This window comes from Phallusia mammillata, chromosome 6 (genome assembly GCF_965637545.1).
Source record: "Phallusia mammillata chromosome 6, kaPhaMamm4.hap1.1, whole genome shotgun sequence".
Lineage (NCBI taxonomy): Eukaryota > Metazoa > Chordata > Ascidiacea > Phlebobranchia > Ascidiidae > Phallusia > Phallusia mammillata.
Window position 1 is genome coordinate 5,477,513 of NC_137257.1, and position 13,812 is coordinate 5,491,324.

General features: G+C 37.0%; 1 protein-coding gene across 1 annotated transcript in view; it reads left to right on the plus strand.

The window, feature by feature from the left end:
* Nucleotides 1-13,404, plus strand: part of LOC145233669 (voltage-dependent T-type calcium channel subunit alpha-1H-like) — a gene marked incomplete at its 3' end in the record, with an annotated part of 28,011 nt that extends 14,607 nt beyond the window's left edge. The window contains 20 exon segments of the mRNA XM_080098444.1: nucleotides 329-472; nucleotides 2,494-2,645; nucleotides 3,010-3,201; nucleotides 4,190-4,307; nucleotides 5,003-5,158; nucleotides 5,930-6,085; nucleotides 6,328-6,421; nucleotides 6,834-7,102; nucleotides 8,083-8,191; nucleotides 8,638-8,742; nucleotides 9,125-9,201; nucleotides 9,262-9,374; nucleotides 10,017-10,140; nucleotides 10,217-10,332; nucleotides 10,747-10,884; nucleotides 10,950-11,076; nucleotides 11,611-11,714; nucleotides 11,996-12,110; nucleotides 12,644-12,799; nucleotides 13,209-13,404. Coding sequence (XP_079954570.1) covers nucleotides 329-472; nucleotides 2,494-2,645; nucleotides 3,010-3,201; nucleotides 4,190-4,307; nucleotides 5,003-5,158; nucleotides 5,930-6,085; nucleotides 6,328-6,421; nucleotides 6,834-7,102; nucleotides 8,083-8,191; nucleotides 8,638-8,742; nucleotides 9,125-9,201; nucleotides 9,262-9,374; nucleotides 10,017-10,140; nucleotides 10,217-10,332; nucleotides 10,747-10,884; nucleotides 10,950-11,076; nucleotides 11,611-11,714; nucleotides 11,996-12,110; nucleotides 12,644-12,799; nucleotides 13,209-13,404 — 2,761 coding nt within the window.
* Between the last annotated feature and the right edge of the window lie 408 nt (nucleotides 13,405-13,812).

A 13,812-nucleotide genomic window follows, 5' to 3' on the forward strand; every position in this document is an offset into this window, starting at 1 on the left:
AGTCGTTTATGTATTATGCCTGACAGCAATAGCTTATTTATTTACTTTTATGTTGCATGGTCTGTCAATTCATGATATTTTCTAGTACTGTAGTTGAAAAAGCTATTGAAATCAATATTGCGCAAACCAGGGTTTCGACTGAAATTAACCCACCCATTTAGGGGCCAAGACCATCGGATAGAGAAAATAAAAGTCAAACAAACACATTGAATAGTTTTTTTCTCGTCAAATTTTAAAGCTGATTTTTTTAGTTCATAGCAAAATTTTGTAATATTTTTTAACATACAAAAACGACCTAAGCCGATTTTCCATTTTTTGTCTTTTTCAGAGCAAGTGGAAAAAGTTTCGTGAATTTTGTTCTGAGATTTCGGGAAATGTGAAACGTGTAGTGGACAGCCGGTATTTCAACCGGGGAATTATGATAGCAATTCTCATTAACACGATGAGTATGGGAATCGAACACCACAATCAGGTAAGCATGAAAGTGTGGCAATGTTGCTTTGTCCATCAAAAGAAAATAGTGTAATTTTTACGCTGCAATGTGAATTTTATTTCAGTTAAAATGGGTTTTGCCAAGTTCTGTTCGATCGAAACTACCTTAATATGTTGCCTGTGGCTGTATAATGTTTTTAAACTAAAAAGGGCCGTAACCAATTGATTCTTGTATGTGTTCAGGGGTCGACAACCTTCTAGGCAACGCGTGCCAATTTACTTGTTATTTCCATGTGTTAATGACCTCGCGTGCCAACGTTTTTCTAAATAACAGTGGTTCGCGCCAGCAGATGGCAATAATAAAGAGAAAGCAGAGTGTTCTGTGCATGTAAGGCTGAATTTAAGACAGTGGCATGGTAAAAACTATAAACAAGCAATGTAACAGGTTAAAATGTTTCTTCAATATAACCACCCAAATCGGTTGGCGTGCCATAAAAAACACCTCATTTTGAGCTGAATCTAATAGCTATTTTAGTTGGGTAAATAAATACACCAGCGATTATAAAATGCTGTGTAGCCTGTGTTAACTATATGAGTGTGGAACATATTCTGTGATAAGCCCTGAACGTTCGTCATGCAATGCAAACCCAGCGATATATTCATATTTAAATCACTGAGCTTAGCCATAACAGATGTCATATCCATTCGGGCTGGTGTACAGCCTGTCGAAAAATGTAGCCTGCGGTAATACTCGAACTAATGACATGGACCATTAAGCACTGGCTTTTCTTTTGAGCAACGCAGTTATAACAACCTATAGTATAATGAGCAATATCTTACTAACTAAAACACAACAATCCAATATAAAATATTTGCTAAAAAGTTAAAATTACAGTCACATAGTTTACGGTCGTTGTTAGTATCATTTGAACTGTTGTTTAGCAGTCAAAGATAAATTATAATCTTTTGAACATTGTGTAGTTCAGGGTTGTTTGGGGCAAAATACGACGCGATACAGCACGTAAATTACACAAGATACACCGAAATCCCATTAGCTCTGTTTTCTCAACAAACAAGCTTTCATGTCACGAATATTATTTCTACCCCAAATTTACTGGAAATGAAAAACCGCACCACATGTAGATGTTTGTGCAGATAAACCTTTGGACCGACAGGCACGTATTATAGGTTCTTAGAACAGGGGTTCCAAAACTTTTTTGGTCTGTGGCCCAATTGTCTATTTAATAGGAATCCGTGGCTCAACGTGCTGAAATTTGGGCACAAACAAAAAAAATAACTCAAAACAAGCGAAATGGTTTCTAGCAATTTATTTTTAATGAGACACCTGCTCCTGAAATTTGGCTACAAGATTCGGAATTCTTTACAAATATTATGTTTTTCAAAACAAAGCGCATAATATCTACAGTATAACAGAACAGTAGAATCTGTTCAAATGGCTCTTTGGCCCATTGAAAATGTCTTGGTGGCCTAGTACTGGGCCATGGCTCACAGTTTGGGAACCACTGGGTTAGAAGAAGGGTGCTCAACTTGCGGCCGCAGATATTAACTTATATGTTAGCGTATGTTAAAGTAAATATACCAGCGGCTGTACGAAGTTTTTGGGCGTAGTGGACACCTTGGTGGCTGTTAGTGAAAGAAAAACCTGTTAAGTCACTGGAAATGGCTACAAAGTTGTACAATATTAAAAAATATTGTGCGCTGAAAATCGATTAGTGCGCTAAAGTGCTTAAACATTCAAGAATATTACATCCAACTTTGAAAATCGTTTTATTTTTAACATAAAACATACACATCAACACATTTCTGAAAAACATTACTCTTGACAACTATCAGTAACTTTTAAAATGTTTTTTATTTCAAATCGTGTCATATTTAGTTTTCGAGGTACTAGGACTATTGGCTTACTTCACTATGATCTTATGAATGGTTATCTTGTCATACATAAAAAATAACATAAATTTTATCAAGATATGAAGACATTAACAGTCTAAATTCAGTAGGTTATCAAAAAAAAGTGAACCTTTCCTTTTTTTGTTTCAGCCCCAAACCCTTACAGAGGTTCTTGAAATCAGCAACGTAGTGTTTACTACCTTGTTCGTGTTGGAAATGATTGCCAAACTTGTCGCATTTGGAGTTGTGGGTTACGCCAAGAACCTCTACAACATGTTTGATGCTGTCATTGTGATCATTAGGTAATGGTTTGTGGAATGAAAACAAAATATATTCTTACGTGATAAGTAAATAAATTATCGCATTAAATTTATTTTGTATTTATTAGTACAAAGCTGAAATTGTCAAATATTTTATTTGCTAAATGACTTCATTTTATAACAGTTACTGACAGTTTGTTTAATAGTGATAATTTTGAAATTTTACATTTTTTTAAATTTACAATTTATTTTATTTTTTACAGTTTATTCCAGATACTGATCGTGCTGTTACCTAATTGAGGCGAAATAATTATGTTTTGAAATTAAAGAATAAATGATTTTCATTTTCAGCATTTAATTGTAATGCGGTTGTATTCCATTGACAAAAAATATATTTCCTTTACAGTGTTTGGGAAATCGTTGCTGGAACACAAAACGGCGGTGGTCTATCTGTGCTCAGAACTTTTCGTTTACTTCGCGTTCTCAAGCTTGTTCGATTTCTACCGGCTCTTCGGCGCCAGTTAGTGGTGCTTATGCGTACTATGGACAACGTGGCAACTTTCATGATGCTCTTGACGCTTTTTATATTTATTTTCAGGTAAGTTTTGATGACAAATTTGAGCTAGTTTTAAGCTGGTCAAGTACAAATAGCAATTCGATTATCGTAATTCACATCCAAAAACCTATAATCAATCGTGGGACTTAAATTTTTGTCAGCCGGTTCTATCACAAAAGTCATATTTTTCCACCGGTTGTGTTACAAAAGTCCATTAACAGTAACCGGCCATGCTAACTGGTTCGCTGATCTCATAAAATTTAATGATACGGTTCTATAGAACCGGTGCGAACCGGCTGAATACCACCACTGCCTATAATATATGGTTCATGCTATATAGGTTATGACTGCTTTTACATGGTTAAAAAACAAAGAATTAGAAATAAACAAAACGAATGAACAACTTTTTTAAAAGTGTATTACGAAACACTTTCTGAAACCATTTCGTTGCTAAATTGTCAAAATGTTTGTAGATTTTTTACATCTTGAGGTACTTGCAGGTATTAAGGCAAATTTATAAAGTATATTCCCTAGCAACTTAAAAACTTTTAGACAGAACGAGCAGGTCGCAAAATTGTAAACCGTTATAAATACAGATAAATTTGTAAACTGTATGGGACCAGAAGCCTTTTTCGGACTGATTTAAAAACATTGCCAGTAGGCCTTAATACCTTTCCCACTATAGATCAAATTGAGTTCGTCGCTGCAAACTTTGTGGAAAGAAGAACTAAATTATAAGCTGCAGACAGTGCACACTGTTTCGACCTATAAGGTCTCATCAGTGCAGCTGGTGACGAGAGATCGGCCGTATTGGCTAGTGTAGCCATCCAACGGCACTCCAGTTTGTGGTGAGCAACAGGGTACAACCCCATGCATCACCTAGTCTGTGCGATGCCACAACTGGGCATACAGCACAATTGAAACTTGCTCACAGTGGCCAAGCAACTGCTTGGGAACCACAGTGAAGTCGGCTCTGTGTCACAGTATCAATGTAAAAAAGAACTAAATTATTATTCTGTTTTTTGTACAGTATTCTTGGCATGCACTTGTTCGGTTGCGAATTCTGCAAACTCAACCAATATGGAGAGACTGAATGCGACCGAAAGAACTTTGATTCTCTTCTCTGGGCTTTCGTTACTGTCTTCCAGGTGTGCTAAATAACTTCTATACTTAAATACGTCACGAAATTCACAATACTTTTCTCAGAGTACGCCAGGCTCATTAAAGCTGGCAACGGTGCTTGTGATTTAAATTTCGGCGGATTCTTCACTGAGCCTACGTAGTGCAGTTGGATAAGCGCGAGTCCCGGAAAGACTCGTAGTTTCGAATCCCACCGCAGGCTACATTTTTCTAGCCTATCGCCTGGCCATATGGTTGTGAATGCTTGGTGACCGGCTGATTCGGTATGGCGCCTTCAATGGGCCTGGCGTACTGTGGTTTATATATGAGTGTGCCGTGATCACTGGTCTGCATAGACGCTTTACGGCTGATCCCAGTTATGAATTTGTGTTCATCTTTACTGATACTTTCCAAATATTGTTCTTTAATACGAGCAAGTGATAATACAAAAATAATATGCAAGTGACAAAAAATACGTGTTTTGGGGGGAGAAGGGGTTCTTAACAGAAGTGAGAGAGTTTAAACTGAACAGTATCAGACACTCGAACAGACAACATGGTCATCGATGATCACTGTTTATCCTGCGGTTAAACTATATATATTCCATGCATATTTGTTGAATAATTCAGTATATTTTTCGCTCTCAGTCCGTTGATAGAACTTGTTACCTTGTTATTTTGTTGTGCCAAGCTGAAAGTTATTTTTTGCTTTGTTTTCTCTATAGATCCTTACCCAAGAAGATTGGAATGTCGTCTTATACAACGGAATGGCAGCTACACACCCAGCAGCTGCCATATACTTCATCACACTGATGACAATAGGCAACTACGTTCTATTTAACTTGCTTGTCGCAATTCTCGTGGAAGGATTTCAAGCTGAGGTAGGTGCACTCGTGCGTGACTGTCACGTGACAAACGACACCCAATCAAGTTTGTAATAGCAGTAGTATGTTCTGTTTAGTAGTTCATATAATTCTTCGCAGTATTGTGTCCATCACGTTCATTCATTTCAATTCTGGTCTTTTCTCGCTGGTAATGTATTTGTTTAGTGGCAAATGTGTTTTATTGGTCCATTTTTAAATGTTATTGTTTACTTAGGGCAGTGGTTCTCAAACTTTTTTTTGTTGCGACGCCTCTGGAAAAGTTTTCAGGACTTGCGACGCACCAACTTATTATTAAAGTTGTGTTTATTAATACAACAACAAAAATCCACGAAACGGAACTATTCTGCGACGCCCTGGAAAATTTAAACGACGTACCAGGGCGTCGCGACGCACAGTTTGAGAACTACTGACTTAGGGAATTAAAACGTGATTTCACAAATCTCGAGAACTATGAACTTCTTTAAAAACCGCTAAAAAATAGTAAAATCGTTTGGACCTAGTTTTACGGAAATTTTTTTTGCAGGTCTTTACAATATGTAGCTTAAAACGCACTGGGCGTGTGGTTTAAAGCGTGAAAAATACATTGCCATACAGTTTGTACAGTATACTCGATTGCACTTGTTTTAATAATTGTCTTAAACTCATCACCTTGTGCCGCGATTGGCTCATTAGCTTTTTCTTTATCTTAACCACGTGACTCACACCTCGGGTCACGTGCCTTCACGCTTCACCACACACGCATGTCGACGTTGTTGTGTTTCGGCGCAGTGCTATCCGGATCGCTTTCAGGGCGATGACGTAAGCGACGATGAACTCAGCGAACACAGCGTGGCGGATGAATACACGAGGAAGGTTGCCAACGCTCTTGGCTTGCGTCAGCCGCTCCCCACCAGTCGCGCCCTCCAGCGGCAGAACTCCATGCATGTATGTGATGTTTATGTTCGGCACTAGGCCTCATCTCCATCTGTTAATGTTGTTGTACTTAATGTGTAGACTGTTATAATCAGCTGTAAGTTTAATGTTTGTTGATTTTAGTCATGATTCGTTTGTACCCATTGTAGATCACGATTATATGTTTCATATAAAAAGTTCATAATTTATTGATCTATCCCATTCTCACAAAAAAACACACAATTATAAATGCTTTTGTTTCGTCTTATTTATAGCGAGTAGAGATGTCTAGTACGTCATCATCCCTCTACTCGAGTGACGAGGACATTTGTGATGACGTTCCTATTGTGATGACGTCAAATGGAAAAGGTGACGTCTTAACTGTTTTGTATTCATTTGATAGAAATTTGATTTGTGCGTTTTTTTTTTTTCTTGTAGTTAATAACAATAATATAACTCTTACTGTTTTTACTTTGTAATCTATATTTTGTCCACATGGTTTGTTTTCACATTTTTGTCATAAAATAGTGGATTAATCTGATTTAACATCCCACAGTTAGTAGATTTTGAATTAGTAGAAACTGTTGACGTTATTTTCAAAATCCCTGTTATCCTTGATAACCCATGATTTGACCCCAAAAATGATATTTTAAAAAAACTTGTTGTTTTGCTTGAAACACAAAGTGTAAGGCATGGAGAATTGCAAATTTCGTACTTCAAAATTAAACTATTTTCCTTTTCACGTTGTTCTGTCTTTTCAAAGTTTTATATTTTCACGCAGTCTCCTGTGGTGACAGCGATGACGACGAAGCATTCACGCATGACCTGCCAATCATAACTCGCACAGCGGCCACGCCCCTGCCAACGCCCACTCCGCTTGCTTCCCATAATTCCTTGCACGAGAAAGAGCCTGGATTAAGTTTTGAACAGTGCAAGTTTTTGAAGGGCGCCGAGTACGGGAGCATTATTAGCATCGACCGTAGACGCAGCGATTCGAGTTACGGACACCCAGCGACCCTCTCATCCGATTCTAGAAAGTCAAGTACTATAGTAAGTATGAATTTGCTTGTCTGCAGAAGGTTTGTAAATCACAACTTCTGAAAGTGTTATTCGCAATTGAATGCCTAGCATCGTCAACATGGCCGAGTGGTTATTATAAACTAGTGATGCACCGAAGTTTCGGTTGGCCGAAACATTTCGGCCGAATACGCTATTTTTCGATGTTTCGGTTTCGGCCCGAACTTTTTTGAAAATTCGGCCGAAACCGAACTCTTTGATTGCATGGAATTAATGCCTAAACTATCACTATCGCCAATACAAAACGTCACAAATTAACTAATTTTTGTGTCTATAAAATACGACCACGTTGTCTGCAAAATATTACAAGTTTAGTTAAGCTTCCGCATTGTGAAACTGATTTTGGTTTGTCATAATTCAATTCACTCGCATCAACGACACAAGGTTCAGTTGAAAATATACGAAGAAACGAGAATTTTAGGTTCGGCCTGATTCGGCTGAAATTATTCGGCCTCGTGGCCGAATATTCGGTTTCGGCCCGAACTTTTTTAGGCGGGTTCGGTGCATCACTATTATAAACGTCTTGTGTTCACAAGATTGTGGGTTCGAATCCTATCTCTGTCCCTTTTGTTTCCCTGAGAAAGAAACTTGAGCGGCATTGCTCCAACCCAGTGGTTCTCAATGGGTTGAACTAAATTGAAGTCACCAACTGCCTCAAATAATAGAAAATGATATAACGGACTTGCAATAAAAACAGGCAGCTCAACGGAAGTTGTAAACATAACGAATTCGGATGTTGCCCGCCCACCGAGGATAAAAATAAAAAAAGGCAAATTGGTTATGCGATTAACCGGATTTGTTTTTTTAAACCCATTTTGCTCAAGTCCAACTTTAAGCACTAAAGATTTAGGTCATAAAAGTGAATGTAATTTTGCGACTCTAGTTGCTATCATTTTTCCACCCTTGTGTTTTGTATATATGTGGCCTATATTTCCTCTTTTGTTATCTTGCAGTCCCGGTTAAGTGTATCAAGCCACATTAAGGCGTTCCGGTCTAAAAATAAGGAGCTTCCACTTGATCAACAATCTCTGGTGTCCGGGATAGCTGATGACGAAAGCGATGGTGGGTTGAAGTTCTGTTGCACTCTGCTACGTGCTACGCCATGATACCTTTTAGACATGTTTTGTCGCGTGCATATTAATTTCTATGCGTAATATTATACACAGTGCTTGAAATCATGGTTAAAGAAGTGTACTTTTAACCCTGGTTTGCTTGAACGCTTTAGGGTTGATCCCTGTAATAAATTAATGTTCAACCTAACTGATCAATGCTCATTATCTGTTTGTTTTTCTCTTTGTCTAACGGCAGTTTGTTTTTACTATTTTGTAAAGAAAGAATTGCTGTATAAATCTATACATATGTGGTAGATCACATGATACATGAACTTGTTTTGGCACCAGTTCACTCGTAGGATAATCCCATTTAAAACTTTTTTCATGAAACTAAATAATTCTTTTTTGCGATAAATTTAAATCGCAAACTTTACACGATTTTTTCTGATGTTTCAGATTATTGTGAAGACGAGGACGTTTACAGCAATTCGAGTTTTATAATGTCAGCTGAAGGAGACTTAAACCGAGAAGATGACGAAGACACAAGTTTAATGGAAAGATGTAAACTTGGTATTTGTTTAAAAACGAATATTTCTCTTCCAGTAGTTTTTTCATAAACAGCCGACGAATAATCCTAACGAAGGCGTCTTGTATGGGACGTCGATACATTGGTTATTTATAATAAAAACTGCTGGAAGAGCGATACTTGTTTATACATTATGCCTGACAGCAACACCCTATTCAGTTATTGTTTATTTATTAATTGTTGATACCCACTTTTTGGTTGAATATTCACAGAGTATTCTGTTTAATCAACTTTGATTGAACGGTTTGGTTTGACGCCTGGTTTTTGTGAGCCTTAGTACATGATTTGTTGCTAAGACATTTAAAGTATACAGTACCAGATTTTCATTCAAAATTGGAACCTTTTATCTATTTTAAGCGTTTGACGAGAAGAGCCTCTCTATCGACTCCTTGCGACGTGAAAAATCGTGTGAGCATGACCACCAGATGGAGAACGTGAGTTGATTTATACATTTGTTCCATGTTACAAATCTTCAACTCTAAGTTTATTTAAAGATTTTCTGCCGTTGCTGCCGAAATTTTACTTCATGTTGCGCCGTCGACCGATTGCACAAGTTTACATCAGATCGCCGCACGTGGTCCCTCTACCTTTTGCCTCCAGAAAGCAGGTATTAGTCAAATAGTCTACACTCTGCAGACAGATGAAAAAACCTTTGTTCTCGGGAGCGTCCTGGGTTCCCCGAAAATAAAGATTTAGTTTGTAAATTTAAAATGTAATCTTTGGTTTTACACAAAAGTGTGCCTTGAACTAGTCAGTAAAAAATCTAAATACTATCTGAATGGAGTATACTTAAAGACATTGCCAGATCTATAACCACGAACTGCTGGTCATAACCGGACGATCATTGCTCTTGAGTTTATATTTTAAGTTGCAACTTGAGCCAGTCAAACACACCTTTCATTTAGTTGCAGACAATACACTATACCACTTGCATTCAAGATTTTCGGCTGTTGTATTGTTTAAAACAGTAACCATCGACCGAAAAAACTAGATTTGTTTGGCCTGGCGCTGTAAGACAAGCCCGAAATCATACCCCAATTTTTTTTTAAAAGAACCTTTATTGGGTCCTACAGTTGTTTACTTTATACGGCACAAGTTTAGTCGAGTTTGAAGTCAGTCCCGTTTTGTTCAAGCTTAAACCGAAACTGATCCCGATACGTACAGCCCGGGCCTACTTACACAACTCCAGTTCAGCCACGTTTTACCATACTTAAACTTCACAGTTAACGTGGTACCTTTGTCATTGCAGGTTACGAAAATCGCTACAGCGAACAGTGGCGAGCAAGTGGTTCGATTACGTCATTCTGTTATTTATCTTTGGTAATTGCATCACAATTGCCATGGAACGCCCTTCTTTGGAGGATGACAGTTTAGTAAGTCCTTAATATTTCCAACAAAAGTTGTTTATCCCTAGTTAATGACGTCACTAACATGATTGTTACGTCACAGGAGCGTTACGTCATCGATGTATGTAACTACGTATTCACTGTGGTGTTCACCGTTGAGCTTTTGTTGAAAGTCGTCGCCAACGGATTTTATTTCGGAGATTCAACCTACCTCAAGAGGTAATTCTTCGTTTCGATCTCCTTGTTCAAGTACGACTTTTACTGCATGGTATCTTGATGTGGGGTCCATGAAAATGCTCAAAGGGGCCCGCTAATGTTAAAAATATTTTTTTAGCTTTTTTATGTGCTTGTTTTTTGCAGCCTGTTTTTAGTTTACTCCTTTCAGCTATGTATTGTATCATTACAATGCCATATTGTGCTGCAGTACTGTTTATTTTCCCATCAAAGTTTCAGAGGGTATGTTTTTTCCACAGCAAAAGTATTTAGAAAACTACGTGATCAAATGCTTTTCTCAAAAATGGGTTTTATGTAACTTTTCCAACAAAAGATGTAATAACACATTTCGGCACGTGCATACTAGCACAAGAAATACAACTTAATTTGTTTTAAGTTTGATATTTTACTGTTTCACAGCGGCTGGAACGTTCTCGATTTTATCCTTGTTGTTACGTCATTGATTGACGTCATAATGACGTTGGCGTCGAGTAGCGGCTCCAAGTTGTTCGGAATTCTTCGCGTCTTGAGACTTTTACGCGCTTTGAGGCCACTCAGGTGAAGTAACACTTAAGTGTGAGTGAATATTTAAGGGTTTTTTTAACGTGTCTTCTACTCAACAGAGTGATAAGTCGAGCTCCTGGTCTCAAAGTGGTTGTACAGACTTTACTTTCGTCACTCAAACCTATTGGAAATATCGTCCTCATATGTTGTGCCTTTTTCATTATATTCGGCATACTTGGGGTACAAGTAAGTAAAATTGAAAATAGATTCTTAGATTAAAATTCAATATTGAAAAGGGCGATATAAAAAATAACGATTTTTCTTTTACTGTTTTTTTCTTTTACCGCAGTTTTTTGTTTCATTTTGGTCGAGATGTAATGGCTCCATGTTTTTATTGTTATTAAATAGCTCTTGGAAAAGGTTCAAAAATGCACGAATGTTTTATGCAAGACACAAAACAACTTGGAATGTAGCTTAACTGCCAACAAAAGTTTTATTTATTTAACCGTATGTAATGCCATAATGAATATTTTTTTGTTGGGACGTGTTAGAAAATGACTGTATGCTATTTCGATAGCAATTTTGTTTTAGTTAAGCATTTTAAATCCAATTATGCATATTTTATATTACGGAATGATTTAAAGCACAAAAAATGAAAAACTTTAAAATGACTTACCCTATAAAAACCTGTGGTCGAAAATATTTTATAAGGAAGCCCACGTGTTTGGAATATCCCAAGAATGATTGATCATTTGCAGCATATCTATTTTTTTTTTTCAGGTTTTCAAAGGCAAGTTTTACCACTGTGAAGGGCCAAACATACGTTATGTTACAAATCGCACACAATGTCTGGATTTTAGCGACAATACCTGGATCAATCACAGGTATGTCTGAATAAGTGTTGTTTAATAAATAAAATTAAACTGACAGTTTTGTGTTTGAATATACTTTTTTTGAAAGATTTGTTTATCAATTTCCTGCACTTACCTCAAAACTTGGCTTTAAAAAACTATAATAATGATAAAAAAGATTGTTAAAACGTCTGTAGCATTATATAAATTCACTTCGTGCAAGCTTTGCGGTTGTTTAGTTTTCCATTAACGATAATTTTAATTACGCCCTTACTCAAATATAATTTGAAACAATTACAATTTTTGATCGACAGATATAACTTCGATGATTTGGGTCAAGCTCTCATGTCATTGTTCGTTCTCTCGTCAAAGGATGGTTGGGTGGAAATCATGTATCATGGCATTGATGCTGTCGGAGTTGATCAGCAGGTAATTATTGTGGAAACTGCTTCATCCGAATCATACATTTAATTGTTTGCGCAGAGTTTTGCGATGTTAAAATGTTTAACCTCTTGCTGGAGGCTTAAAAGAAAGCCACCTTGTAGATCGGTGTGCCTCAACCATTTTTATTGACATCCCTGGGAAGAATCACAGATATCATATATTAAAGAACTAAAATTATTATATTAGTGACGTCACAAGAGGGTCACGTCACAAAACTAAAAATAGTAACGTAATTAATCTGTTTCAAAATGTTGAATTACCTATTCGTGGGTAATTACCTGAAGGTCAAGCGCCACTGTTACAGACAATGAACGAACAATCGTTTGTTTCGCTACACACTGTGACATCACAATGCACATTATCAGGCGACTGGATAATCGAATGCCGATACTGATTTTTACCATTAACTTACGGTGTCTTATGCTTGCTTATAGATACCGATGATACTGTAAAGGCGAAATATAGTACTACAATTTTAAGAATGACTGCCTTAAAGTTTTTCATAACTTGATATGCAGCCAGTGGAGAATTACAACCCATGGATGTTGCTGTATTTCATTTCATTCCTTCTCATCGTGGGATTCTTCGTGCTCAACATGTTCGTGGGAGTTGTGGTGGAGAACTTCCACAGATGCAGGGAACAACACGAGCTGGAAGAGATGAAGAGACGAGAGGTAGGAAAAAGATAAAATACTAAATAATAGAAAAAATTGAAAATTGACAGATACACTCTGAACATATTACGTTTTTTCAGCAAAAGGAACTAGTTGATTTTCGACGATTTCGTTGTTGTGTTTATTTTTGATAAAATTCCTTTTCGGAACAGAATGCTTTTTACACTATAACGCATTTCTATGATAAAAGTCAGGGGAAAAAGGGGGTTTCACTCTTAATCAAAAACGCAAGTGATTGTTGATACCTTTATGACGTAACAATTACAGCTTGTGCAGACCCAACCCATTTAGAAACCGATAACGCATCATATACATTCGTCACTTACCATTAAACGCTGTGAAAAAATGAAAAAGTATTTCTTGGGAGTATGATTGTTTTGATTGGTTTTAATTCTTCAATTCAAATCAGGAAATGCGACAACGAAAAGAGGCACGCTTGCTTCTTAAACAATCCCGGCAGCAGCAACGGGGAGGAAAGAGGCAGAATTTCCGAAGAAAGACCTTGTCACGTGCCAGGTCACGGATGGATGATTTAAGGGGATTCACCACCAGAACGTGGAACAGTTTCACCAACGTATTATGTTGCAAAAGAAAACATCAAAAAGGTGTGCGTGTGTACTTCTAAAAGGTTTTGCAAATCGGTACTCTTGCTTTCAGTCCAACCGCTTAACCAGTGTTTTTAAACTAGGCATTTTGAGTCGTCCATAAGACGATATTTTGGTGATGAGATTGAAATGGTTGCACAAAGTTAATTGAATAACGATGTTCTTTGATTATATCTAGAATCTAGATCGATTTAAAAAGAAATACTGCCATGGTGATGGTTTTCCAAGTGCGCGAATTGTCATTGAACAACTTGAAAATAACTTTCTGCAGTGAATATCTTTTGTTATGAATGTTTAACAATCGCTTTTACTATTATGGACATTTTTCACATAATGATGACAACAGTGATTGGTAAAACGTTTTAAAATACAAAACTAATACTTATGTTCCACGGAATGTATCTTTTC